Consider the following 23,664-nt stretch of genomic DNA (forward strand, 5'->3'; position numbering starts at 1 on the left):
CGACGCGGGGCTCGAACCCACAGACCGCGAGATCATGATCTGAGCTGAAGTCGGACGCTTAACCGACTGAGCCACCCAGGCGCCCCAGTGTTGTTGCCATATTTTTTTTTTTTTTTTTTTACAAATTCTCTTCCCTCCTCTTATCATTCCCCTTCCACGGATGCCTTTTTCCATTTTTCTTCCTTAAGGCAGTAAGTCTGGTAATGGTGTCATCAGAAAACGGGGAAGTTTGATAAGCACAGAAGGCCACCAGGCTCCAGCTCATGACGTGAATGTAGATGTATTTCATGCCTGCCTTTTCCAGAACAGCCGAGTTCCGGCGCTGGAAGGAAACTTACTAATTACCTCTGTCCAAACCTTCCATAGCATACAGAAGAAAATAGGATCAGAGACATCAAGTGAAATGCTTAAGGTCGCACAGCGGGGGAGTGGCAGAGCCCAGCCCCAGAAGGTGGCCGCCTAAGGCCGAGACTCTTTCTGTTCTAGAGGCCTTCTCCGTAGATGGGTGTCTGCTAGGTGGAATCATTATATGGAATCATTAACTCATCCCGCGTTTACGAAACACTCATCCTGCTCAGGCCTAGAAGCGGTAAAGCCTACCGGTATGCTCTTTCGCCGAATCTGTGCCTGCAGGTACAGCCTCGGGGACCTTGGACATTCTTTCTGGGGCTCAGCTGTGAGGGCACTAAGGGCTGAAAAATGAGGACATGGCTTAGGGCTATCATAGGGTGATGCGGGCTGAGTCTCCCCAGGGTCATTAGGGGAGCAGGACAAGCAGGAAGGTGCAGATGGGTCAGGAGTAGCTTGTGGAGGATGGAAGGGCTCGGGGTAGTGTGGCTGGCAAATAAAACCCGCTTTCTAGAGAGCCATTTGCTCTCTGTTTCTTGTATCACACCAACCATTAAGTCGGGATCCCTGGGGCCACTGCAGCAAAGCCTCTGCCAACAATTTAGGGACTGGTTCCATCTTTTCTGGAAAGGACCAGATGTTCTCCTTCTGCGTGGGCAATGGCCAGGTACTTGGAACATTCTAGAGACTGTTGGGTTGGCTGAAGGGTTTGGAGTGGCTCCTCCACACCAGTGTGAGCAGGAACTTGGAGAAATCGTGTAGCCCACCGGGCCCCAGCTTGCCCTCCTATGACGCGGGGATGAGTTTTTCACCTGTTACCTTCTCAGGTCTGCTGTGAGGGTCAGATGAGCAGATGGGGGGTGGGGGGTGGGGTGGGGGGAGAATACTCAAGCAATGGGTGCTGAGTGTGAAGGTCTTGTCAATAATCAAATATGAGGAGGGGCACCTGCGTGGCTCAGTTGGTTGAGCGTCCAATTTCGGCTCAGGTCACGATCTCACGGCCCCTGAGTTTGAGCCCCGCGTCGGGCTCTGTGCTGACATCTCGGAGCCTGGAGCCTGCTTCCGGATTCTGTGTCTCCCTCTCTCTGCCCCTCCCCTGCTCATGTTCTCTCTCTTCCTCAAAAATAAATAAATAAACATTTTAAAAAAAAATCAAATACAAGGGGTAAGGTGATGATCACATCAGATCTTGTACTCATTGGACGCTAAAGCTGGAGGGAGGATTAGAGACCTATTCCAAGGCCTTATCCTAGAGCAAAGAAGTCCGGGGTCCAGAGAGGGGGAGTGGCTTGCCCCAGTGGGGCTGGAACTCAGCTCTCGCCCGCTTGGGTCTTGTGTCCCTGCCTAGACACAGTGGGAGGAGAGGACAGGGGGCCCAGGTGACCACCTAGAAGTGGACTTCTCATGCTGTCGTAGAGAGACTTGCAAAGTCCAGTGTGAGAAAAAGTTCCCAGCAATGACACAGTGGTCAGGATCGCAGGCTTTGCAGTGGGACAGTCCCTGGGCTACATCCAGGCTGGCTATTTGCTAGCCGTGCGGTCTCCCTGAGCCTACGTTTCTTCATCTGTAAAACGGGGAGACAGACACAATTGCCATTATGGATGGGTCGGGCCTGGTCTGGAGCCCAGCACTGGCTAAGCGCTCATTAGATGCCGGAAGTCATCTAGCTCGGTGTTTGGCACACAAGAGCTCAATAATTACTTGTTGAACAAATGACACTAAGTAATACTTCCGCTCTTATTCCCCCTCAGTAAACTCCAGCCCAGCTGCTAGAGTGTTGGTGCTAAAACACAAAATTGCATCTGTTTGCCCGTCCAAGTCCTTAACTTCCGTCTCATTGGGTATAAAACGTCCTTCAAGCCCGTAAGCAATTGCCACTCTCGTTGGAGTCCCGGCTGGCACCCAGTATCTCTGACCCCACGTCCCACCGGCCTTCCCCTCACTTGGCCCACCTCTCCCCAGTTCCAGGAACATGCCAGGCTTTCCCCAGATGTCCACTCACTTCCTCCTGGGGTGGACTCTCGTGTCCCCTTCTGAGCAAGGACATCCCTGCTCCCACCTGGGCCCATCCCCTCCACCACCACCCTGACCTTCTCTGTGCACCTTCCCTGTGTTATCTTTCCTCTTAGCACTTCTCACGACCATTGCATACGTCACCCACTTACCTCGGTTATTGTCTGTCTCCATCTTTAAAATACTTTTAAACTATTTTTAAATATTTAATGAGCTCTGTGAGGTCTAGGATTTTTTTTTTTTTTTTTTTTTTGATCTGCATGTTCACGGCTGTTCCCAAAGCACCTAGGACGGTTCCTGACACATACTAGAGACCCAATAGATATTTGTTGAATAAATCAGTGAACGAATAACATTAACGGTGGGTTCCATTTCTGTTTCACGCGGCAAGAATCGTGGAACAAAGCAGCAAGTAAGCAGGTAGTGAGTTGTTCCTCACATAAGTATTTCCAACCATCTGGATTTCCACCCACCCGGGACTCTGTTGAGCGATAGCCATCTTGGAAAAGAGTTTGGCCTTGATGACCTTGAAGTCACTTCCGACTCTCTGACCGCTGTGCCTAGCTGGGCCTGCCTGTGCGGAAGCAGGACCATGGGAGCCCCGTGTGCCATCCCAACCCCCAACTCCCCCCTCCCCCCGTGGTTAGCACCTGGCCATGGGTCTGCTCTAAAGCAATAGCTCACCACCGAACACTGAAATGACGAGATTTTGCACCACCTTGGCCTTGAAGCCAGAAAGAACCTGAGGGGGTGCTGGGCTGAGAGAGAAACGAACCAGACCAGCTGACACGCACGACCCCCTTGAGTGGGGTCACAGGGCGGGAGGCCGAAAATCACAAGCAGGGATACTGCCCGTCCAAACGGGGACCGAGCTGGTTGGAAGGTCGAGCTATGGGGACCGTTTCTAGACGGTCTGCCTGCATTCCCTGAGAGACGTCTTTGCAGGAGAACGCTGTGTCCACTGCGGTCCTCGGTCACCGTCACGAATGCCTGGGAGGAACGACACGGGTCTCGGACTTGACCACCATGACCGCAAATGGTCACCAGCTCCGTGCTTTGGGAGCAGCCGGGAGGGGTGTGGTAGGTACCTTGTCCCACGTGAGACCATCAGAGGGAAGTCAGGACTCTAACATCGCCGTCAACGATGACACCAGAGATCGGCCCCAAGGAGAAGGGACGTGGGCGAGGGGAGACTTAGCAATTCCACCGCCAGGAATTTATTCCGAGGAAATAACCCCAACTGTGGACATGGATTAATGCAGAGGAATGTCCACAGCAGCACCATCATCATGTGTCAAAATGTGAAGCCATCTAAATGTCCAACGACAGGCAGTGGTAGAATAAAATGTGGCACTCTCTAGGCACGAAAATTGATGTGGAGAAACGTTTGACCACAGGGAAAGATGGCCAGGATTTATTGTTCCGTGAAAAACACAGCTGCAAAACTAAACGCACCTATTCGAACCTCGAAGGACAGACACCAACATGCTAACGAGTCGTGGTGGCAAACTTTTACAAAATGATTTTTGTTTTTGCTTTGTCCTTTTCCATATTTTCCAAGTTTTCTGCGGTAAGTGTGCTTTGACCCTGTCATCATTAAAATATGAAAAACATTTTCTTTTAAACCGTGCAGGTTTTAGGATCTGAAAGCAAAAAATAAAATCCATCCCAGTTTTAAATAGAATGGGCGGTGAAATGGCTGACTTCCAGGTCATGTTGTTTTCTTTCTTTTCTTTTTTATTTATTTTATTTATTTTTTATTGTTTTTTAAATTTACATCCAAATGAGTCAGCATATAGTACAATAATGATTTCATTCCAGGTCATGTTTTGCTTGTTTCTCATTGTCTACAGGGCGGGGAACGTTCTTGGTGGTAAATTACTACTTTTAGGAGGACCATTAAATAAATAAAGACAAGAAGATTGTAAGTGCTGCTGGTATTTGTTTTGGAAACAAATCTCTTTGAATACCTGTTATCCTGGAACTTAGAATTAAATTAAGACACGGAAGGGGGGCACCCGGGTGGCTCAGTCGTTAAGCACGACTCTGGATTTCGACTCAGGTCAGGATCTCATGGTTCGTGAGTTCAAGCCCCGCGTCGGGCTCTGTGCTGACAACTCAGAGCCTGGAGCCTGCTTCGGATTCTGTCTGTCTCTCTCTCTCTCTCTCTGCCCCTCCCTGACTCGTGTTGACTCTCTCTCTCAAAAATAAATAAACATAAAAAAATAAAAAAGACGCAAGGATGAGGGAAATAGCCTGGCATAGCAGGAGCACTGGACTGAGCGTGGGTCCTGGGTTGCAGATCTAGAATCACAAACTCTCACCGGGAACAAGCTCAGACCCCCATTTAAGGGGCACCTCCCCCCCATCCGTGACCTGACTTGCACCTGCAGCGCCTTTCTGGTCCGCCACCAGCCTCATGACGGCCACTTCCTTTCTCAGGGCTCCTTTCTTGGTGAAATAGTGATTGGGACGTAGGAGATCCTTTACCAAGCAGAGACTCCGTGACGCAGAAGGGGAAGAGAGATGGTTCCAGAAAAGCCTCCTTCATCGTTTACCTAGGGCTGGCCTGGCCTGTGCGGCTCTCCGCCATCACTTCCTGCCTTCTAGCCCCTCCTCCAGCCCCCGGCCAAAGGCAGCAGCTTCTAAGCTGCCCTCAGAGAGCTGCCTTCCCGTCCGCCCATCTGGTCACACTTCTGTCACTCTGTGGCTCCTAACTGGGGTTGGTTACGCCCCGGGACAGATGAGCTGCAAAACTAACAATGCTTTGGCTCTGTCCACATGAGTCCACATCTTCCAATCCTCCATTTTGGAATGCTCAGGTTCCCCAAGAGTCAGAGGAGCAGGGACGTCGGGGTGAGGTCAGGGGCAGAGGGCCTTGAGGGGCTGGGGGAGAAGAGCACATGCTTCAGGGGTCAACCGAAGACCCTTAAGGTCAGGAGCAGACAGACATGGCCTCTGGCATTTCCATGGGGGTGCCTCAGGCACTCCGTTTGGCAGTTCTACTCATCTGTTCAGGCGTTTGCTTTCTTTAATTTATGGTAACAGAAAACATTTATTGTAGGGCTACTGTGTGCCCTCTGGGCTAGCTAACGCATTATCTGCAGTTCTCCCCCGCAACCTTCAAGGCAGGCAGAGTTGTCTTCATTTTATAAAAGAGAAGGCCGTTTCATAGAGGTCAAGCACCTTGCCTAACGTCACGTAGCTAGGTAGTACTAACGTCAGAATTTCAGTTTAGGGTTGGTTGCCTCATAAGTCTATCCTGCTTCCACTTTCTACTGAAACCGACCTCCCTCCATCTCGCCACCTAGATGGAAATGCAGATGAAAGACGAAGGAGTCACTTGCCAACTGTGGATGCCCAAGGTCAAGTGAGGGCTTTGCACGGCTTACGGCTGTCCCCCTTGGGAAGAGCCATTCCAAAAGCCATGCTCACAGGGCGTCCCCGAAGCCGTCATTTCAACCGCTGTTGGGGAAGTGACTAGCAATGGAGTAATTGGCCGCCTCCTGTGCTGGTCAACTTAACGGCCAAAATGAAGTCAGATTGGATGGCCCATCACAGCTTAACCCATCACCAAGTGATCACAAACAAAAATTATGACCCCAGTCACTGGCTCTCAACCAGGGGCAGATTTTGCCCCCTGAGATATTGACAATATCAGAAGACGTTTTGGGTTGTCACAACTTGAAGGTGCTAATGGGAATCTAGTTAGAGGTCAGGGATGCTCCCAGACATCCTACAGTGCACAGGACAACCCCCTCATGCCGGGCAAAGACCCATCTGACCCCAGATGTGCAGAGGTTGAGAAACCCTGCCGCAAGCACTCAATCCAAAGGGATTTGACACAAGTGGACACTAATTAAATATCAGAAAGAGAAATTGGGAAATCGTCGGTTGGGTTAGCTGTGGCTAAGGGAGTCCACATCCTATTAGGTCAGTCAGTGGGCATTGTGTATTTTTTCCAGTTTGTCTTATTCAAGAGTGGTCTATGGAATTTACTTAGCTTTTCTTTGGGTTAAAACCAGGAATGGAACATTTAGCCTCTAGGAGGAGAAGAAACAGAGAATGAAAAATATGTGTAATAATGGAAGCTCGTGTGCAAATTTTAGTAGCACGTATTCTCTCTCTATAAGGTTATACAGAGACCTTATATAAGGTCTCTTTTAGAAGAGACCATGCCACCCCTCCGGGCCACAGGTATATACGTACATCACCCACCCACATGAACTCGTAGGAGGAGAGCTTGGGTTTGGATCCAGAAGAATGGAATTCAAAGTCCAAATCTACCAATAACCAATCTTGAACAAATCGCCTTCTTTAAGCTTCAGCTTCTCTACCAGTAAGAGGGAGCTCTGCTGGAACATCCCAGAGGGCTGTAGACTTCTCACGAAGTAATTTACATGAAAGCATTTGGCAAAACGGCCAAGTATGATTTAATCGTCCACATGATCACACACCCACAGAGGGCTTCTCCTTCAAGGGCTGCATGGATTCTTTGTACCCCATTTCCCCCCATGATCACCGCCTATGTTAGTTTCCCCTGGGTGACTTTCAATCTCCTATGCCACACTGGAGGAAGACTCTCCGTAGCATGAAATGAAAGATTGGATTCGACTTATTTTACTCATGGCCCAAAGGAGAGTATTGCTTCCAAGAGGACGGTGCCTCCCGTTACAACGAGAAGGCGAGGACGATCAGGCAGACAGCATTTATGATACAGCTGTCCGGTTTCCAAGGGACAAAAGCTGGACATCACACAATGCTTTATTGTCCTCCAATAATTCTTCCCACTTGGAGCCAAACTCTGTTGGTCTTTAATTCTTGTCTGCTTCTGTCTTTCCTTAAGTAACAGGACGCTGGATTTTTCACTTCCAGACTCAACCCAATTTCGAGGGCGATAGAAGGTTTAAAACGGCATCTGCCACCCTTTCGTTATGACCCGAGCTTCTGGCGTGAATTAGAGAAGTGGCCTCCACGTGTCCATGTGCTGTTAATGAACTTGTATCTACTGATCTCGAAGCACTTTTGGCGATTCTGACACACATGCTTTCGCATAACCGCTCGCCTTTCTTGCCCGTAAAGGCTTGTTGCGCGGAGCAGAACTGTTTTGAGCACGGCTGAGCCACATGTTGTGATGTGCTGAGTTCCTGAGAATAGAGACTCCGGGGGGAGGCGGGGGGCAGACCTTTACTGTTGGGGTCTCCTTTCAAACCCAGAGATGGAAAACCGGGCCTAAGACGTAGTGAAGGTGAGTCTGGGCCCAAGCATCTGACTTCTGATCATTGCTCTTAACCAGGGGTTGGCAAAGTGTGGCCTGTGGCCAGATCTGAGTGGCTGTGGGTTCTGTAAATAAAGTTTGGTTGGCACATCACCACGCTTGTGGGTTTACATATTGTCCGTGGTCGCTCTTACGCTCTGCCAGCCAAGTTGAGTAGCTGTGAAAAAGACCACGTGGCCCGTAAAGCCCAGGATGTTTACTATCTGGTCCTTTCGAGAAAAAGTTTGCTGAGCACTGCTTGACGCTGGGTGTCATCGGAGGGACCCCAGTGGTTCACACCTCAGGCATACAGGGAGCACAAAGAAACAAATGCCCGAATCCCTGTGTCAAGAATCCTTCCGTTGGAGGGGCGCCTGGGTGGCGCAGTCGGTTAAGCGTCCGACTTCAGCCAGGTCACGATCTCGCGGTCCGTGAGTTCGAGCCCCGCGTCAGGCTCTGGGCTGATGGCTCAGAGCCTGGAGCCTGCTTCCGATTCTGTGTCTCCCTCTCTCTCTGCCCCTCCCCCGTTCATGCTCTGTCTCTCTCTGTCCCAAAAATAAATAAACGTTGAAAAAAAAATTAAAAAAAAAAGAATCCTTCCGTTGGAAAAGCGACGTGTCACTACACGAACAGTTCATTAATAATACAAGAGTCAGATGACGACATGGGCCAGCAATCAAGGAGAGCACAGTGCAGCGACCTTAGGAGCTGGCGTGTATCGAGCACTTAGGTCCTGGGCACCAAGCCCAGTCCTTCTCACGCATTACAGGGCCGCTTCCTCACAAAAAGAGACAGTGGCCCCTACCTGAAGGAAGACCATGTTCCAGATTAATGGTTGCTAACAAAAAGAAAAGGAATCGTGAGATTGTATTTTTTTTCTCTCATGGATACCCTTTCATTTATTTGTTTAGGCCTTTTTTTTTTTTAATATTTTACTTTGAGAGAGAGAGAGAGAATGCATGAAAGCAGGGAAGGAGCAGAGAGAGAGGGAGGGAGAGAATTTTCAGCAGGCTCCACCCTGAGCACGGAGCCTGATGCGGGGCTTGATCGCACGATCCTGGGATCGGGAACTAAGCTGAAATCAAGAGTCAGATGCTTAACCGCCTGAGCCACCCAGGTGCCCCTCATGAGTACCCTTTGGGTACATCTTCCTGTACCTCCCCTGACTCCTAATTCCCACCCCTGCCCCCCCCCTCTTTCTCTCACATGTATGTTACACGTGCACACCCACACACACACACACTTTTTTTGCAACAACAGAGAAAATCAAGGTCATCCCTAGTCCCCTATCCACACGCCTGCATGTAAACAAACAGGTCTCACTAGAATGAGAGTGTATTCTTGACTGAAACACACTTTCCTGGCAAGTCAGGGCTGGACCTTAATCCAGTTTCTCAAACGCTCATTGGCTGCAGAAAGCTACCGAGAGAAGTGGCCAATTTCTAGTGACTCTTCCCGAGGAGAACATGCGTGAAGCATTTCTTTACTCAGAACAAAACCAGAACCGCCCTGCCTCACAGCTGGGGCCCCTGGCAGCTGTGACCTGGAAACATAACTCTTTCTTCTTCCCTCCCCAGCCAAGGAGACCACGCGGAGGGCAGGAGGGGCCAGCCCCAGCTGCCACCGTGGCCTCTCCTCCCGCCAAAGTCCCTCTGCCAGTGGAGGCCACCGCTACGGTGGAGCCAAGATGTCAGAGTTGGAGCAGGAGAAAGGAGGCTCTGAGCAGAGACACTGTCTAAAATCCAGAACAAGCCCCGAAGCCTGAATTACCATTCAGATTCATTTCGAGATCGCAGAATGTGCTGGCGATGTTTTTCTAAAGGGCAACCCCGGTGCTCCCGAGATGGGAGGTACCCTCCCTTCTGACAGACTTCTTCCATTTTCCGGAGGGAGGGAGGAGACAGGGCTGGCTCAGCAACCCCCCAGTCGGCATCTCTGCCGGCCGTTTCAGCAGGGGCTCGACGGTCACCCAGGTAGGAAATGAATGTCTTAAGCTGCAAGTGTCCTTCCCTTAATGATGCCTGATGGCAAAGTCCCGTGTCTTTATCGCATGTTAACATGCCTCTTCCCTTTCCTCATTGAGCCGCATCATGGCGAATGGCAATTAGCGTTCAAAACAAATAAACTGAGCCATCGTAGAGAGAACCTTGCCAGATAGTCTTAGGAGAAGTTGAGAAGCGTCGTCAGGACCAGACCAGGCCAGCAGGGCGTGGGGGCAGGCTGTGCGTCAGGGTCCCGAGGGCCCTGAGTGGAAGATGCCCCCAGGCTCTCTACCCCAGGACCCACCCTGAGAGTGGGGAAGAAGGGTCCAGGGATTGGGGTGGGGGGCTACCGAGAACATTCGCAGGTGTTTGCTGGTTTCCTCAGGTGGGGACGTTGTGTTGCCTCCACCGGACCTGCCCTTTGCAACTCCCTTCTCCATGTGGCAAGCAGCCCTCAGCTCCTCCCTTGAAGTTCGTGACAAATGTCAGGCTCTTATCCCCCACCCAGAAGCAATACGGTTGGTGGAGGAGGGGGAGGGGCAGGCTGCCCGGGTCAAAGCCCAGCTCCGGTTTGTGTTAGCCACACGCCGCCGAGCCTCCGTCGCCCCACCTGCAAAACGAAGACCAATAAAAGTGCCACAAAATTGGTTGACCTAAAACATGTGAAAAACACACACCGAGCGAGTTCCTCTCAACAGGTGTTAGCTGTTCTTGCCACTTGTCACTTCACTAAACCAGCCAGACATCCATCAGCCCTTGTGAGTTCTCGGAGCTCGGCGGCTGGGACTTGTTACAAGCATCATTGTCCTGCTTGCGCAGAAAACACATTCAGGATGAAGTAAGGCGCGTGACTCTGCTCTGAATTTTCTTCCCACCTCTGATAATGTTTCTGACAATGAAACATGTCGTTAAAACACACTCTCTTCACTAAATAGGAAGATTACTTGAATGTCTCTCATTAGCTTCAATCTTCTCTCCCCAACCAGGTTAACCTAACAGATGCCCTGTCACTATAAGAGGCAAGTTTGGCTGCCAGAATCTTCTATCAGTGGGTCACTGTCCCTGTGGTCACCGCAGGCCCTGGACAACCTCAGCGGAGAAGCCAGAGATGCCCCTGATTCAGCCACACAAAGGCATTTTCTTTTCCCTCCCGAGGGGAGGGTGCCCGGCAGGAGGGTGGGAATCCCGGGTGAAATGGCATTAACAGAAAACCCTTGAAGGGAAATCCTCCCAAGTCCTAAGAATCCGTCCTGCCCACACTAGGTTGGGGAACAACCGAAAGGAAAATCTGGGCATGTCCCTCTTTAAGAAAATTAAACGTGGGGCGCCTGGGTGCCTCAGTCGTCCAAGCATCCAACTTGATGTCAACTCAGGTCGTGATCTCACGGTTCGCGACACGGAGCCCCTCTGTGCTGACAGCGTGGAGCCCGCTTAGGATTCTCTCTCTCCCTCTCTCTCTCCCTGCTCCTCTCCACCTGTGCTCTCTCTCCCTCTCAAGTAAACGTTTTTTAAAAAGAAAATTAAATAGGTATGTTCGTTCTATGAAAATCCGATACGTGAAAACGTACACTAATGAAAATTGCTAAATTAGAAAACAAATCCCTCCATTCCTAAATGATTTGATAACACGCTTCTAAGCATGTTTTCTGCTCATGGAGGTGGCCGGTCAGCCACCATCAGGGCCTCATGGGCAGGCTGAGCTAACACCACCCAGTCACCTGAGCTCCTGGTGGTCGCCATTCCAACGTGCCATGCATCTTCATGGGCACCTAAGACCCAAGCGGCCAGTTCAGGAAGCTCCATTTACTTACAACATGGCAACCTGGCAGCCCAGAGGACTGACGGCTGGAGCAAGAATCCAAAAGTCCTGGGTTCAAGTGCTGACTCTGCCCCGTACTTTCTACGTGACATTCGGCTGGTTTATTGATTTCTTGGGCAAGCGTTTCTTCCCTGGTAAAATCTCCAAGTGGAACTTGGAGATATCTATCCTCCCCAGCTCAAATATTCTGTGATTCTGTCACATCAGGCCAGCCGCACATAGAAAGACTTCCCAGAGAAGTCTTTCTCTTCCTGTCACTGAAGGTAAAATTCACTGGCAGCGTCGGGCCCCCCCCCCCCACCCCAACCTAATCATGATATTACCACAAGCCACTTCTGATTACAAGGCAGTTAAACAACACGCGAGGCGCATGCTTGACGACTTTGCGAAATTAATTTCTCATAAGAATAAGTGTAAATTTAAAGTCACATTATTTTTAACAGTGCACTTAAATTGAGACAATTTTTTGAATTGCATTATTTTGAATTTGCATAATTCAGAATCCAATTACATGTGACTTGTGTATTCTCTCTAAAAGGGTTTTTTAAACCTTCGAGAGAGGGAACGGAGGTAGTAAAAGAGATTGGCGATGACGCTGGGTCAGACTTGATGGAGAAAGACCATGGGTTTGAGCGAACCCACAGGACGACTATCCAAGACCATAGAGAGGATGCCCTAGAGAGGACCCAGGACCCAGAAGCACAATACAGGTTTCCTTGGGTCACCACTCTGTACTGAGTTTGAGATGACTGGCCAATTTGGAAGTTAGATTTCTCCTTCTCCTCCTCCTTCTTTCTTTTACAAAGAGAGAGAGCATGAGTGGGGGAAAGGGGACAGAGGGAAAAAGAGAGAGAATCTTAAGCAGACTCCATGCTCAGTGCAAAGCCTGATGCAGAGCTGGATCCCACGACCCTGGGATCATGACCTGAGCTGACATCAAGAGTTGGATGCTCAACTAACTGAGCCACCCAGGCACCCCTTCTTCTTCTTCTTCTTCTTCTTCTTCTTCTTCTTCTTCTTTTTCTTCTTCTTCTTTTAATTGAAATCACTCCCGGCTTGAATGCTGCCAGAAGATGTTCAACCCCCAAATTAAAAATGCCTAAAGAGCCAAATCCTCTCTTTATTCTTTGGCACAGAGGAGCCATTTTGTGCTCTTCAAAATGGCTGACAGGAATTTTCTGAGGAAGCTATGGTCTGAGAACAAACTAGGGATTCGATCAACTTCAAGGCTGAGACTTTGTGTTTAGAGCCATAGCTAGAAACTAACGGATGTTGTTTTTTCCAAACCAAAGAAATCAAGAAATTGAAGATAAAAACTGTTCTCTAAATCTTCGCTTCCACATTCTCCCCCCTGCCGGGCCCTTTAGATTGCAAGAGTTCGTGATTATAACTTTATTCACAACCCATTTGAGGTTTCCAAGCAGCTCCCTCCCCAAGATGAGATGACAAAGCTTTGAAAATTAGAGGCACCCCTCCCCTCACCCCAAAGAGCTATCCTTGACGAGGCGCGCTCTGTTGAAACGGAAGGAATTTGCTTTATAGCAGCCTCCCTTGTGGAATTATGTATGGGAGCATTTAACAATACAGCATTTGCAATGGGCAGGTGAGAGCTGGCCAACTTTTTAAAGGGGATTTCACACACCAGGTCAGCAGGGAGATGGATAGGTGAGCTGCAGTGGATACAATTATTTGACTTTCTGAGCCATTCTTTTTGAAGCCTCTACCCTTAATAGAAAGAAAAAGAATAATCCTCTTTGCCAACCTTTTGTAGCTCAATCTTTATTGTTCCCACTAAAATCCAAAGAAAACGGACAAGATTCATTTTGTCCAGAAAGCATGTGTGTATTTTATATAGGTCTGAGCTTTGAAGCATTGATAGTTAAGTGGGAGAAAAGACAAAGATTTCTCTCTAATCGGAGGACATCAAAGGGGGGATTTCTGAAGAGCTCTGGCCTAACTCAAAACGGCCCTGGGTGGTATCTCCCGATATACCCCTCCTTTCCTACCAAACTCAGCGTGGAAATTAGCACAGGCCCACAAAATGATGACAATTAGGCCAGATCGTACAGAAGCAGGCCTGTAGGTAAATTAAGACTTTGAGAGAATGTGACCCACTGGGCCAGGGAAGCTTTTCTTTTACTTACGGGCTCTCAGTGACTCAGCGGGCATCTCTAAGACACTGGCCTGATCACTGGGCTGCTTGGCCAACCATCTGTAGGACTGGTTGTTTGACTTTGGGTGCAGGAGATGTGCTCGGTTACTATTTACTCATTGCTAAGTCCAGTAGCTGACCTGGACTTTTGAACAATCAAAAGTTTGAACCGTCAGATTGCTCAAGTATCTGTTTGAACAATCAGATATTAAAAATAACTGTCGGTCTGGCGCCACCAACTCTCGATGGCCAAAGTAGGCCAAACCCACCTGGTTGGATTGCTTGCCATTCTATTCTGAGGGCAGAAATAAACAAAGAAAAGCACCACACGCATTTGGACTACTTTAGTCAGAACACAGAAGACGGCCACCGTGGAAAGAACTGGTGAGAACTGGGGGAGCTGGCGACGCTTTCTGCTGACGGGGAAGTTCCTGAAACTGTTTTCGTACTGGGCTTTCACTGCGCGAAAGACTCACCATCGGGAACTCTCTGGGTTGGGTTTTTAATTCTGAGTTCTGAGAACAGTACATTTTCCACCTTCTTTTGTCACCTGACTGCTGGTAACAAACGGGTAACAGCGGGCCCAGGAGAGTCACGCATATCTGGGCTTGATTGGAAGGGGGCCTACGGGTTTCTACAGGAGGCAGTCAGCGTCTTAGTGGAGGGAGCTGGGAGGAGGAAGGACAGGACGGCTTGAAGGAAAGACAGCAGGCTCACGGCGGGAGGTGGGGACGTTCTGAGGGGAGTTGGGGGACCTGGAGACTCTGCATCTGTAAGGAGGCCACCCCTCCTCTCCAGGATCCTAGCGATTCTAGTCTGGACTTCTCGCCCCCCTCCGGCACAGAATCTCTGGAAGGTGCGCAGAGACGTCTCAGCTCTGGTGCGCACCTCCCCAGATTGCCGGCTGTGAGTCCAACCGACGTGCCAGGCACACCAAACCAGTCCCTGGTGCACACGGAAACACATAGGACGTGCCCGGGACGTGTCCGTCAGTGCACAGACGGGCACATATGCACACCAGGCACAGCAGTGCGTGAACGCTGGACATCAGTGCATGCACGCACACACTGGGACACACCAGAACACACACACACACACACACACACACACACACACTCGCACATGGCATCCCACACCAGCACATGCACAGTAGGGCACGGGCGCCTGCACCCCCACCAGAGCACTTGGGTCAGCACGCACTGGCACACACGTTTGCTAGGACCGGGCTTGGGCACAGGCTACTCCCATGGTGAAGTCACCTGGTAACAGCTGCCTTCTCCCCGGAGCAGGTCGCTCTGGCCTTTCCGCCCCCTGTGGCAACAGGGGGCAACCTTCACCCCCACCCCCACCCCCAGGTTGTCTTTTTTTTTCTCAATTTTTTTTAATGTTTATTTATTTTTGAGACAGAGAGAGACAGAGCATGAGCAGGGGAGGGGCAGAGAGAGAGGGAGACACAGAATCCGAAGCAGGCTCCAGGCTCCGAGCTGTCACCACAGAGCCCGATGCGGGGCTCGAACTCACAGACCGCGAGATCGCGACCTGAGCCGAAGTCGGAGGCTCGACCGACTGAGCCACCCAGGCGCCCCAGGTTGTCTTTTTCTATTCTTTCCCCCCAACACCTCTTCTCTCCAATTCTCCATCACCACCCTCAGCCCGCATGATGAATGGGCAGTTCTAACTCAGGGGCCGTCACATTATGTCTTAGACCCAGGCGGGGGTATCGCATGGAGGGGAACTGGCGAAACACAGAAACGCAGCGCTGAGTTTCTAGTATCTACAGCGACAGAGAGAAGTAGGCATTTGTTATATCCTAAATGGTGGCGTCAGCTTATGTTCTGGGCTGTCTTCCCCAAACCCCAAGGCTTGCAAAGACAATGCACTCTTAGCCCAGCACCCTGCAAATGTCCTGTGGAAGCTCTTGAACACTCCTGTCCCAGCCGTCCTGCCGGCCAGCTTTGGGAAGGTACCAGAAATTCACCTACGTGGTTCTTCAATGCTTCACGTACTTTTCTCTGCAGCGGATTTCTTAACTTGATTTGTTTTGCTCCAGTCACCAGCAAAAGGGTTTGCCCTCCCTGAGCTCAGCTCAAGCAAATGCAAGGGGACTCAGGGCATAAATCATTGAAGACTGCTCACAGGCGTTCGTCATTCAAAGGCAATTGCCCCACTCCTTGAGGATTTTCACAAAAACAAACAAACAAGCCAAAAAACCAATCCCCACTCAGTCTGTGTGTAACACTCTACTGTTCTTTAAAATCTCACACATAAAACCTTACACACTGTATGAAGACACGTTTTTATCCAACAGATCAATTACAGGCTATTACTTAGACTCTACACCTCTCAAATACGATTTAACCTCATTTAGCTTTACACGTTTGGTTTTCACATACACGTAGGGCGGTGGGGCTGCGGCAGGCGAACACACAGACCTGTGTCGGTTGCAAACTGAGGGCCATCCCTCCCAAGACAAGCTCCCAAACAGCTCTATTTCTTAACAGTGAAACAGAGAAGAAGGATTTTACCAAATTTGTGGGAAACCCGAGCTCAGAATTATAGTAACGTGCCAGAGAGAAACATAATTCCGTATTAACTACCGAATATTTCATATACTCGGCAGAAAAAAAAAAAAAAGCCTATTACACGAGGACATACAGCATCAAAATTATTATTTCTTCCAAAATGGAGAGGAAAACAGTAAAGGATGCTTGCTAAAAGGAACGCCTTCACAGGTCGGCCTCAGAGTTCAGTCACCAGGGGTATGACATTGTCAAATGACGAGCGAGCACCCGGGAAAGAGGCTGCAGAGAACCCTCGAGAATGTATACACCGGACAAGGTTGTCAGAGAAACCGGCTTTGGGGCCTCGCTCTACTCTTAGGCCAGGTCATCAAAGCTCGGAGCCTCGTTGTCTGTGTTCCCAAAGAGAGAACCCCACTGCTTCATCTGCTACCCGCATTAGGATGGCAACGAGGACCCCGTAAGTAAGGGTGTAGGAAGTCACTTCGTAACTATAAAGGGATGACTGCGTTCAGAGAGCGGCGGTCTGGTCGGGGCAGGGATCCTGCCTGTCCTTGTTTTCTAATGCTTTCTATTTATTTATTCCCCCCCCCCCCCTTGAGCTGAAAATCAGTTGCTGAGTAGCACAAATCATAGCAGGCAAGCAAGGTGGTTGGTGGAAACTCCTGACACCTGCCCCACTGCAGTCCCGCTGCTTCAGGCGGCAATCTGCTCTCTCTTCAAGTCACTTCTTACCAACCAAGTCCTTGGGTGCCCCCCCCTCCCCCGCCCCCGATACATCTGCAGTCAGGGCACGAGCATAAGGGTTAATAAGCCAGAAAACGCTGGGCCTCGTCCTTGGATTTCTCACGCCAGAGGCTCCCGCGAGAGAGTTAAAGATATTGTGATAAAGGTGGAAGTCCAGACCTAAAAAGTATTTGGAGCCGCACGGAGCCCAAGTTTAGTTTCCGAATCCTGGGAGCCAATGCCAGCGTGGTGGGGGCCGATAAGTAAATGTTCTCAAAAAGTGCCATTTCAAGACCACACGCAATTCCTTTGCTAGGTGCAAGGCACGTCCAACTCTCTCCTTTCTCATCTCACAGATGAGAAACCAAAGCCCGGAGAGAGCTGTCTGCCCAAGTTCACCCCGCGATTTAGCGACAGAGAAGAAGAAAGACGTTATCCAGCTGTCGCCCTGGGGAAAATGACGCTTGTTGTCTTTTGCAGGTTGGGAGGCTCGGGCCCACATGCTGACTGGCTACGACTTTTCGGGGAACCTTTTGTGAGCGGCACTTCTGAGTGGCATCTCTGCTCCCCAGTCCCCTGCGGGAGGCAGACATGACTGCCGCCATCTTATAGAGGAAGGACAGGCTCTGAGGGCGGCAGCTCAGAATCCAGATCTTTCTAGCTGCACGGCCCGCTCCCTCCCTCCACTGTGTAGCTGCCCCAGAGAAGACAGGACACTTGCAGATGGTCAGAGTTAGGAAACAACTCTCTTTCCTCCACTGGATCGTTTTCAACAGAAGCCTAAAGTATCCTGCGAAATGTTCTTTAACTTATTCTTTTAACTGTCAACCCGGGAGAAATTAGCCCAAGGACATAATTCAAAAGACAATTTTAAAGCTACGCATGTAAAGATTTTTCTTGCAGGCTTAGCTATAATAACAAAAATTAGAAACAGGCCAATGTCCAACAGTAAAGAAGTAGGAAACTATGTTACATAAACTCTGGAAGTTTACATAGCAATTAAAAACCATCGTGAAGGCTAGGCATAAAAAAAAATGCTCACGATAGATTATTAAGAAAAATAAGCACACGGAAATGCTTTTATGATGGCAACCATAAAAAGATTTGTGTACACTCTTTTTAAAATATTGGAATGGAACATAAAGAAGGAAAATTGAAGTTATTGGGCTAGCTTGTAAGATTTTGGATTTAAAAAACGCATAACTTCCTCCAATGAGTTTGTGATATTTTTGTTAAAACACCTCAAATTAAGAGAAGGGAAAAAAGCGATAGTTACTTGGAACATTTAGTTGGTAACTCAGAACAAATGAGACTACACCGGCTAAACTGCTTTTTTCTTCTTTCCATATTTTGAGGCAATTGTATACTGTGATTTTTGCCATCATCCACAAACTCTTATTTTTCTCCTGGTGCCTCTCATTAATGAGTTTTTTTTTCTTTTTTAAGTTTATTACTTAACATTCTCCCACAGTGGATAGCCTTGTTTATTTTCTGCTTTTTCCTTAGGGTTTAAGCCAAGTCAGAAAAACGAACGTCTTTCTTCATTCGTTTATGTTTGAGATATAATATTATTTGAATCATGCGAAATTATCTTGTTTGTAGGTCCAAAAACAAACAGCGGAAATTTTATATCAAAAATTTTAATAACAGCAGATTGCATCTTAAACCATCCCAGCAACTCATTTCGAATCATTCTGTTCCCTCAAACTGTCCTGTCCCCTCCACCAGCTAAATTTTGTTTGGTTGGTTGGGGGGTGGGTTTAGATTTAAATGCTAAATTCTCTAGAAGGGAAGTCCAAATAACACCATTCCAGTATATTCCTCGTAAACCATTAAAGTTAATATAATTACGTGGAAACATCTAGAATTCTTTCATTCACCCACTTTAATTCATTTGACACGTATTTATTGTGTGTGGACTCAACTCATGGCAGTGCGCTAAGCGCTAGGCAACTCTCTAAACAAGACTGAGGTGTCTTTTCCCTTGGGGAACATTGACTCCTTTTTGCAGGCTGGGAGGGACGGCTAAGAAAGGTGGTGACTCACCAGATCAGTTTGTTTCAACTAACGTGCCAAGTGACTGGTTTGGATTCTTTATTAAGCAGATCGACTGTATGTTTGCTCAAATTGATTCAATCTACCATCAGGTCATTGTTAATAAGAACTCGCCTTGGCCCGAGCAGAGAAGTCTATATTGAGCTGTCCCCGCTGTTTATTTAATCCATTAGCTGACCACAGGTACATATGGCTCAGGAGAAAAAGACTCCCGAAGGGTGTCTTTGGACAGCTCTAATGCAAAACAGTTCCCGAAGAAGTGCCTTAACTGTTCTAAATAAAACACAAGACACGATGCCTGGGGGACTCTCGAAAGTAAGACTGGACATCCAGTAAGAGTTAAATCTAATTTTTTAAAGACAAAGGCAAAAATAAAAAAAAACAGTTTTCAAAACATACAGCAGTGGTCAGTTACCTAAGTGACAGCTTCCCAGAACTGTTTCTGGGGGACATTTCACAGCAGTGGGGTCTCTAAGCCAGCGAGTGGGAGAAACGCCAAAGGAGAGAACTTAAGTAGCTCATCTGGATGAGCAGTGCCGGTGACAGGACGTCGAAATATTGGTGAAAATGCCATTGTCCTGGCACCACTTAGGAGTTCCCCTCATGTCCAGCTCTGAGCAGCTTAAGCAGAGATCTGGCGTTCGAGACATTTGCATTTAAATACCCAGTCCTGGACACCCATGCCAAGCATTCAGCCTCGAGATCTGTGTGGCCACCCCGACCAGCGACGAGCTGGTGGACTTTGTCCTCTAATTTCCTCCCCCCAACTATTTAGATTATACACTTGGGAGCATGTTTTCACTTTGGGGGAGTATCCCTTACAGAATAAGTGTCTTAAAAAAGAAAAATGGCGGTTCTAACGCTCATCCGGTGACCTGCCCAAGCTTTGATCCTTGTTCACAGTTGCCCCCCACCCCCCTGCTCACATGTTCCTGTGCTGTAGGCTCAGAAATCAAAAGGAGGATGAGTGGGGCTTCGACAGATGGAGAAAATGTCCAGTGCTGTTTACAACCCAGCTGAGAGCAAGTTAAGAATTCTAACCATGGGTTTCCACTTCCTGTTGCTAGATGTTGAGAACAAGAAAACAGACCGTGATGTAATAATAGTAATAATTAATACAGCTCCATGTATTGGCTGTCTGCTATGTATCGAGCATATTACATTCATTTCTCATCTTCACAGTTCTGCAAGGAAAGTTATCCTTACTTTAGAGGGGAGAAAACTAAGGCCCAGAGAGGTTAAGTAACCTGCCTACCGTTGCACAGCTAGGAAAGTGGCAACACCGGGATTCCATCTATGATTGGCCTGACTTTTGCCACCACATCCAGCCATCTCCTTGAAAGTAGAGCTGCAAACCAGCCTGGGGGGCCTGCTTTTCCTGAGGGTTTGTGGCCGCGCCGCATCTCCTGGCTGGAGAAAGGACAACGGCCACACTGACCAGCTGGAAGCCTTCTTGGCCACAGTGGGGTAGGGAGGTACGGGTACTGAGTAGCTGAGGGCCCTGCAGGCAAAAGCGTGCCCCTGCCGCTAGGCACACCACCTTTGTCGCGACCAGCCTCAGACCCCGGCGACCGGCTTGGCAGACTCTCACCCAGGGAGACCTCCTCCCGTGGAGACGCTAGGTCATTATTTGCTTTGATCCTCATGATCTGGGTATTTCCATAAAAGGCAAATGGAAAGATCTCTAAAAGGCAGACTTTTAAAAAGTTTGGAGGGGCGCCCGGGTGGTTCAGTCAGTGGAACGTCCAACCTCGGCTCAGGTCATGACCTCGCAGTTGGTGAGTTCGAGCCCCGTGTCGGGCTCTGTGCTCAGAGCTTGGAGCCTGCTTCGGATTCTGTGTCTCCCCCTCTCTCTCCCCCTCCCCCGCTCATGCTCAGTCTCTCTGTCATAAATAAACATTTAAAAAAAAATTGTTTTTGAAGAGTTTGGAGATAGGTGACTTCACTGAGCAAGAAAAGAGAGACCTCAGCTCAAATTCTGTCAGCGGCCTTTCCGCGGAGCAAAGTTGTAAAGGCGACACGATGCCATTCGCAGCCCTAGGGGTTACAGGGCTCTCCTTACCTCTCTCTCCTCACCTCACCTCAACTGGGCTGAACGCTTGGAAGAACGTTCTCGGGGAGTAGCTGAAAGGGCCGTCCCCACACCAGCACAGCAAGGGGCCTCGCACGATGGAAAATCCCGTCCATCCTGTTTCTTCCTCCTGGGCCCTGTGCGTGGAACTGGGCACGGCCCGCATCTCGTCTGCTGGGTGGGGTCTTGTTTGTCACTCGTGGCAGCCACCGCCACCCAAGCAGCTTTTTTTTTTTTTTTTCCCCTCATCTAACTCTAGTTTGCTGCTACCTTGGCCCCGAGGCCAACAAAAACGGACCGGTGAGGAAACCGCGTAGCAGAAGTACCTCGCGGCCTGAAGCCCAGGGTCTGAAGCCACTGCCGTCAGCTGTTCCCCTGAAATCACTGAATCCACTGGCCACTGTGGCATCAGGGACCCTCTTGTCCCCTGCACTCAGGACGGGCCCGGGACTTGCTCTGGGGCCCTCACCTCACAGGGCCTTGTGACTCACACCCAACAAGGCTCTTCCGAGAAGAACGCTGTGACCTTACAGAGTTTTCAGAACCCCTGAGGTGTCAGGCTGGGGCTGTGCCATGTTCCCTGTCAGGAACAGAAGCACCAGGGGCCTCCCCTGCCCTCTCAGCACTGTCGCCAAACGCTCTCCCGCACTGAGGTGACCCGTGACGTGGAGAAGGGACATGTGTTTGTGACCTGTCTCCCTGTTTCTTTAGGTTCAAATACAGCTGGTCCTGTTTCTGGTAAAAATGCCATGATACCAATCTCCTGAGACAGTCTATTTTGTCTTTCTTTTCACATGTGGTCCTCATAATTTGGCCTAGACAACACGGTGGGAGTGAAAGGATTCTAGAAAAGCCCGGCTCCCGCGAGCTAAAATGAAGTGAGGAGTAAGTTCTCTCGCTGGTCGGTTGTTACTCACGATGGCGACTTAACAGGTCACATCCTCTCATCCGTCCCTACATTCTGTCAGCGTCTCTAGCTTTTTGGCCTCAGATAGAGGGCTGCTTGCAGTGAGGGTGGTGGGTGAGTCACTGAGCCACGATGGGTGTGTCCCAGGGCAGCCCCTGGCCGTGGGGGGGGGGGGGCAGGGGCAGCCATGACAGAGCTGAGTGGAGACACGGGCCCGGAGGAAGGCCCCTTCTGTCCTTCGTGGACATTGGTGCTCAGTCCCTGCCCCGTCCAGGTGCTTCAAGTCAGCCAGACTCACAGCCGTGACCCCGTCTGACCGAGAGAAGTGTTTTTTTGTTGGCAAAGGACAAAGGAAAGAGGCCAAGTGACGGAGCCAGCCAGGGGGTACGAGGAGAAGACGCAGAGACGAGACGAGCGTCGCAGTATGAAAAGTGGCCTGGCTGACGTGTTCTCATCCCATCCGGCGTCTGTTAAATACTCCCCCTCTTTTTCTCCGCACCGGGCCTGCCTCAGTCGCTCCTCTGCCCCCTTCCTCCCTGTCCTTTCCCCTCCATGGACTGTCCTCTCTCCTGTTAGCACTAGAAACACCTGTATTGGGGGCAGGTGTGCATTCAAGCAGCTGGGTCTGAGCCCAGCTCGGCTGTAAGGGAGCAGATCCAACCTGCTCAGCTTCGAAAGAGACGCCAGCTCCTCGCTACCCCTCCGCTGCGTACCCCCCCCCCCCCCGACACACACACACACACGCAAGAAGAGTTTCTGGAAGTTCCTTGCCATCCATCTGTCCGGCCTTACCTGCTCCTGGGAGCTGTGCCTGCAGCAGGGCCATGATGACAAGCACCTTCCACATCACCTTGTCCTTTCCCCCAGGGTGGCACCAGGAGGCCGAGGCTGTGGCAGCCATGGCTGGGACCCAGAAGAGAGACGGTGTCTCTGCTTTGTTCTGCTGCCTCCTCAGGAAGTAGAGGACTGTGGGGCCTTTGAGAAGGCAGACACCTGCCAGCAAGGCCAAGAAACGCACTCCCCCTTTCGGTTCATAGGCAGGAAGCTCTGGAGGTTTGAGGGTTTGAGGGGTGGGGGTGTGTGTGTGTGTGTGTGTGTGTGTGTGTGTGTCTACATCTTGCTTTTTCTCTCATTTAACCATTGTTTTACTCTCCTTTTCTCCGAATTTTTGTCTAATTTTTATCTAACTCCTCTCTTGATGGGTGAAGCCAGTCCCTAGGCGAACAGGAGTTCCCAATGCGTGTAAGGACATTTTCCTGGACTTACATATTTTATAGATGTTGGTGAGACGGCAGAGCTCTGGATCCAGGAGAAATGCAGAGACAGAATACCTGGGCTTTGGTGCCTATCTCTGCCACCCGGGTGCTGTGTGGCCTTCAGTAACTCACTCAGCGTCTCTAGACATCAGCATCCTTGCCTGTAAAGCAAATGGCTGGAGTAGATCTGAGGTTACAGATCCAAACTTGGCCTGAGTTGGAACCACATAGTATTTCAAATGCTTTTGCTGGTCGTCAACATTGAAGCATTGGCATAATTTACAATAATAAAAAGATAAATACCTACCAACAAATGCAATAAAAAGTGTTAGATCTATATGAAATAAATTTTAAAACATTACTGAAGGATGCAGAAGGGACCTGGGTATATGGAAAAGTCTACGGTCTTTGATAATCTTAAGAAGACTACAATTCTTTGTAAACGAATCAATCCATTCCACTAAAAGTACCAACACACAAATAAAACTCCTACAATTCAACAATAAGAAAACATAACCCAATTAAAAATTGGCCAAAGATGGGGCGCCTGGGTGGCGCA

At 49.5% G+C, this 23,664-nt stretch overlaps 1 protein-coding gene across 2 annotated transcripts in view; it reads right to left on the reverse strand.

Annotated features, from left to right (window-relative positions):
* CD247 (CD247 molecule) overlaps positions 1 to 22,833 on the reverse strand; it is a 72,079-nt gene extending 49,246 nt beyond the window's left edge. The window contains exon 1 of one of the 2 annotated variants that reach the window (XM_030301767.1): positions 22,642 to 22,833. In XM_030301767.1, the coding sequence (XP_030157627.1) occupies positions 22,642 to 22,750 (109 nt within the window). In that variant the 5' untranslated portion in view covers positions 22,751 to 22,833. The remainder of the gene's footprint in view (positions 1 to 22,641) is intronic. The other variant, XM_030301768.1, reaches the window with a different exon arrangement.
* Between the last annotated feature and the right edge of the window lie 831 nt (positions 22,834 to 23,664).

This window comes from Lynx canadensis, chromosome F1 (genome assembly GCF_007474595.2).
Source record: "Lynx canadensis isolate LIC74 chromosome F1, mLynCan4.pri.v2, whole genome shotgun sequence".
NCBI classification, from domain to species: Eukaryota; Metazoa; Chordata; class Mammalia; order Carnivora; family Felidae; genus Lynx; species Lynx canadensis.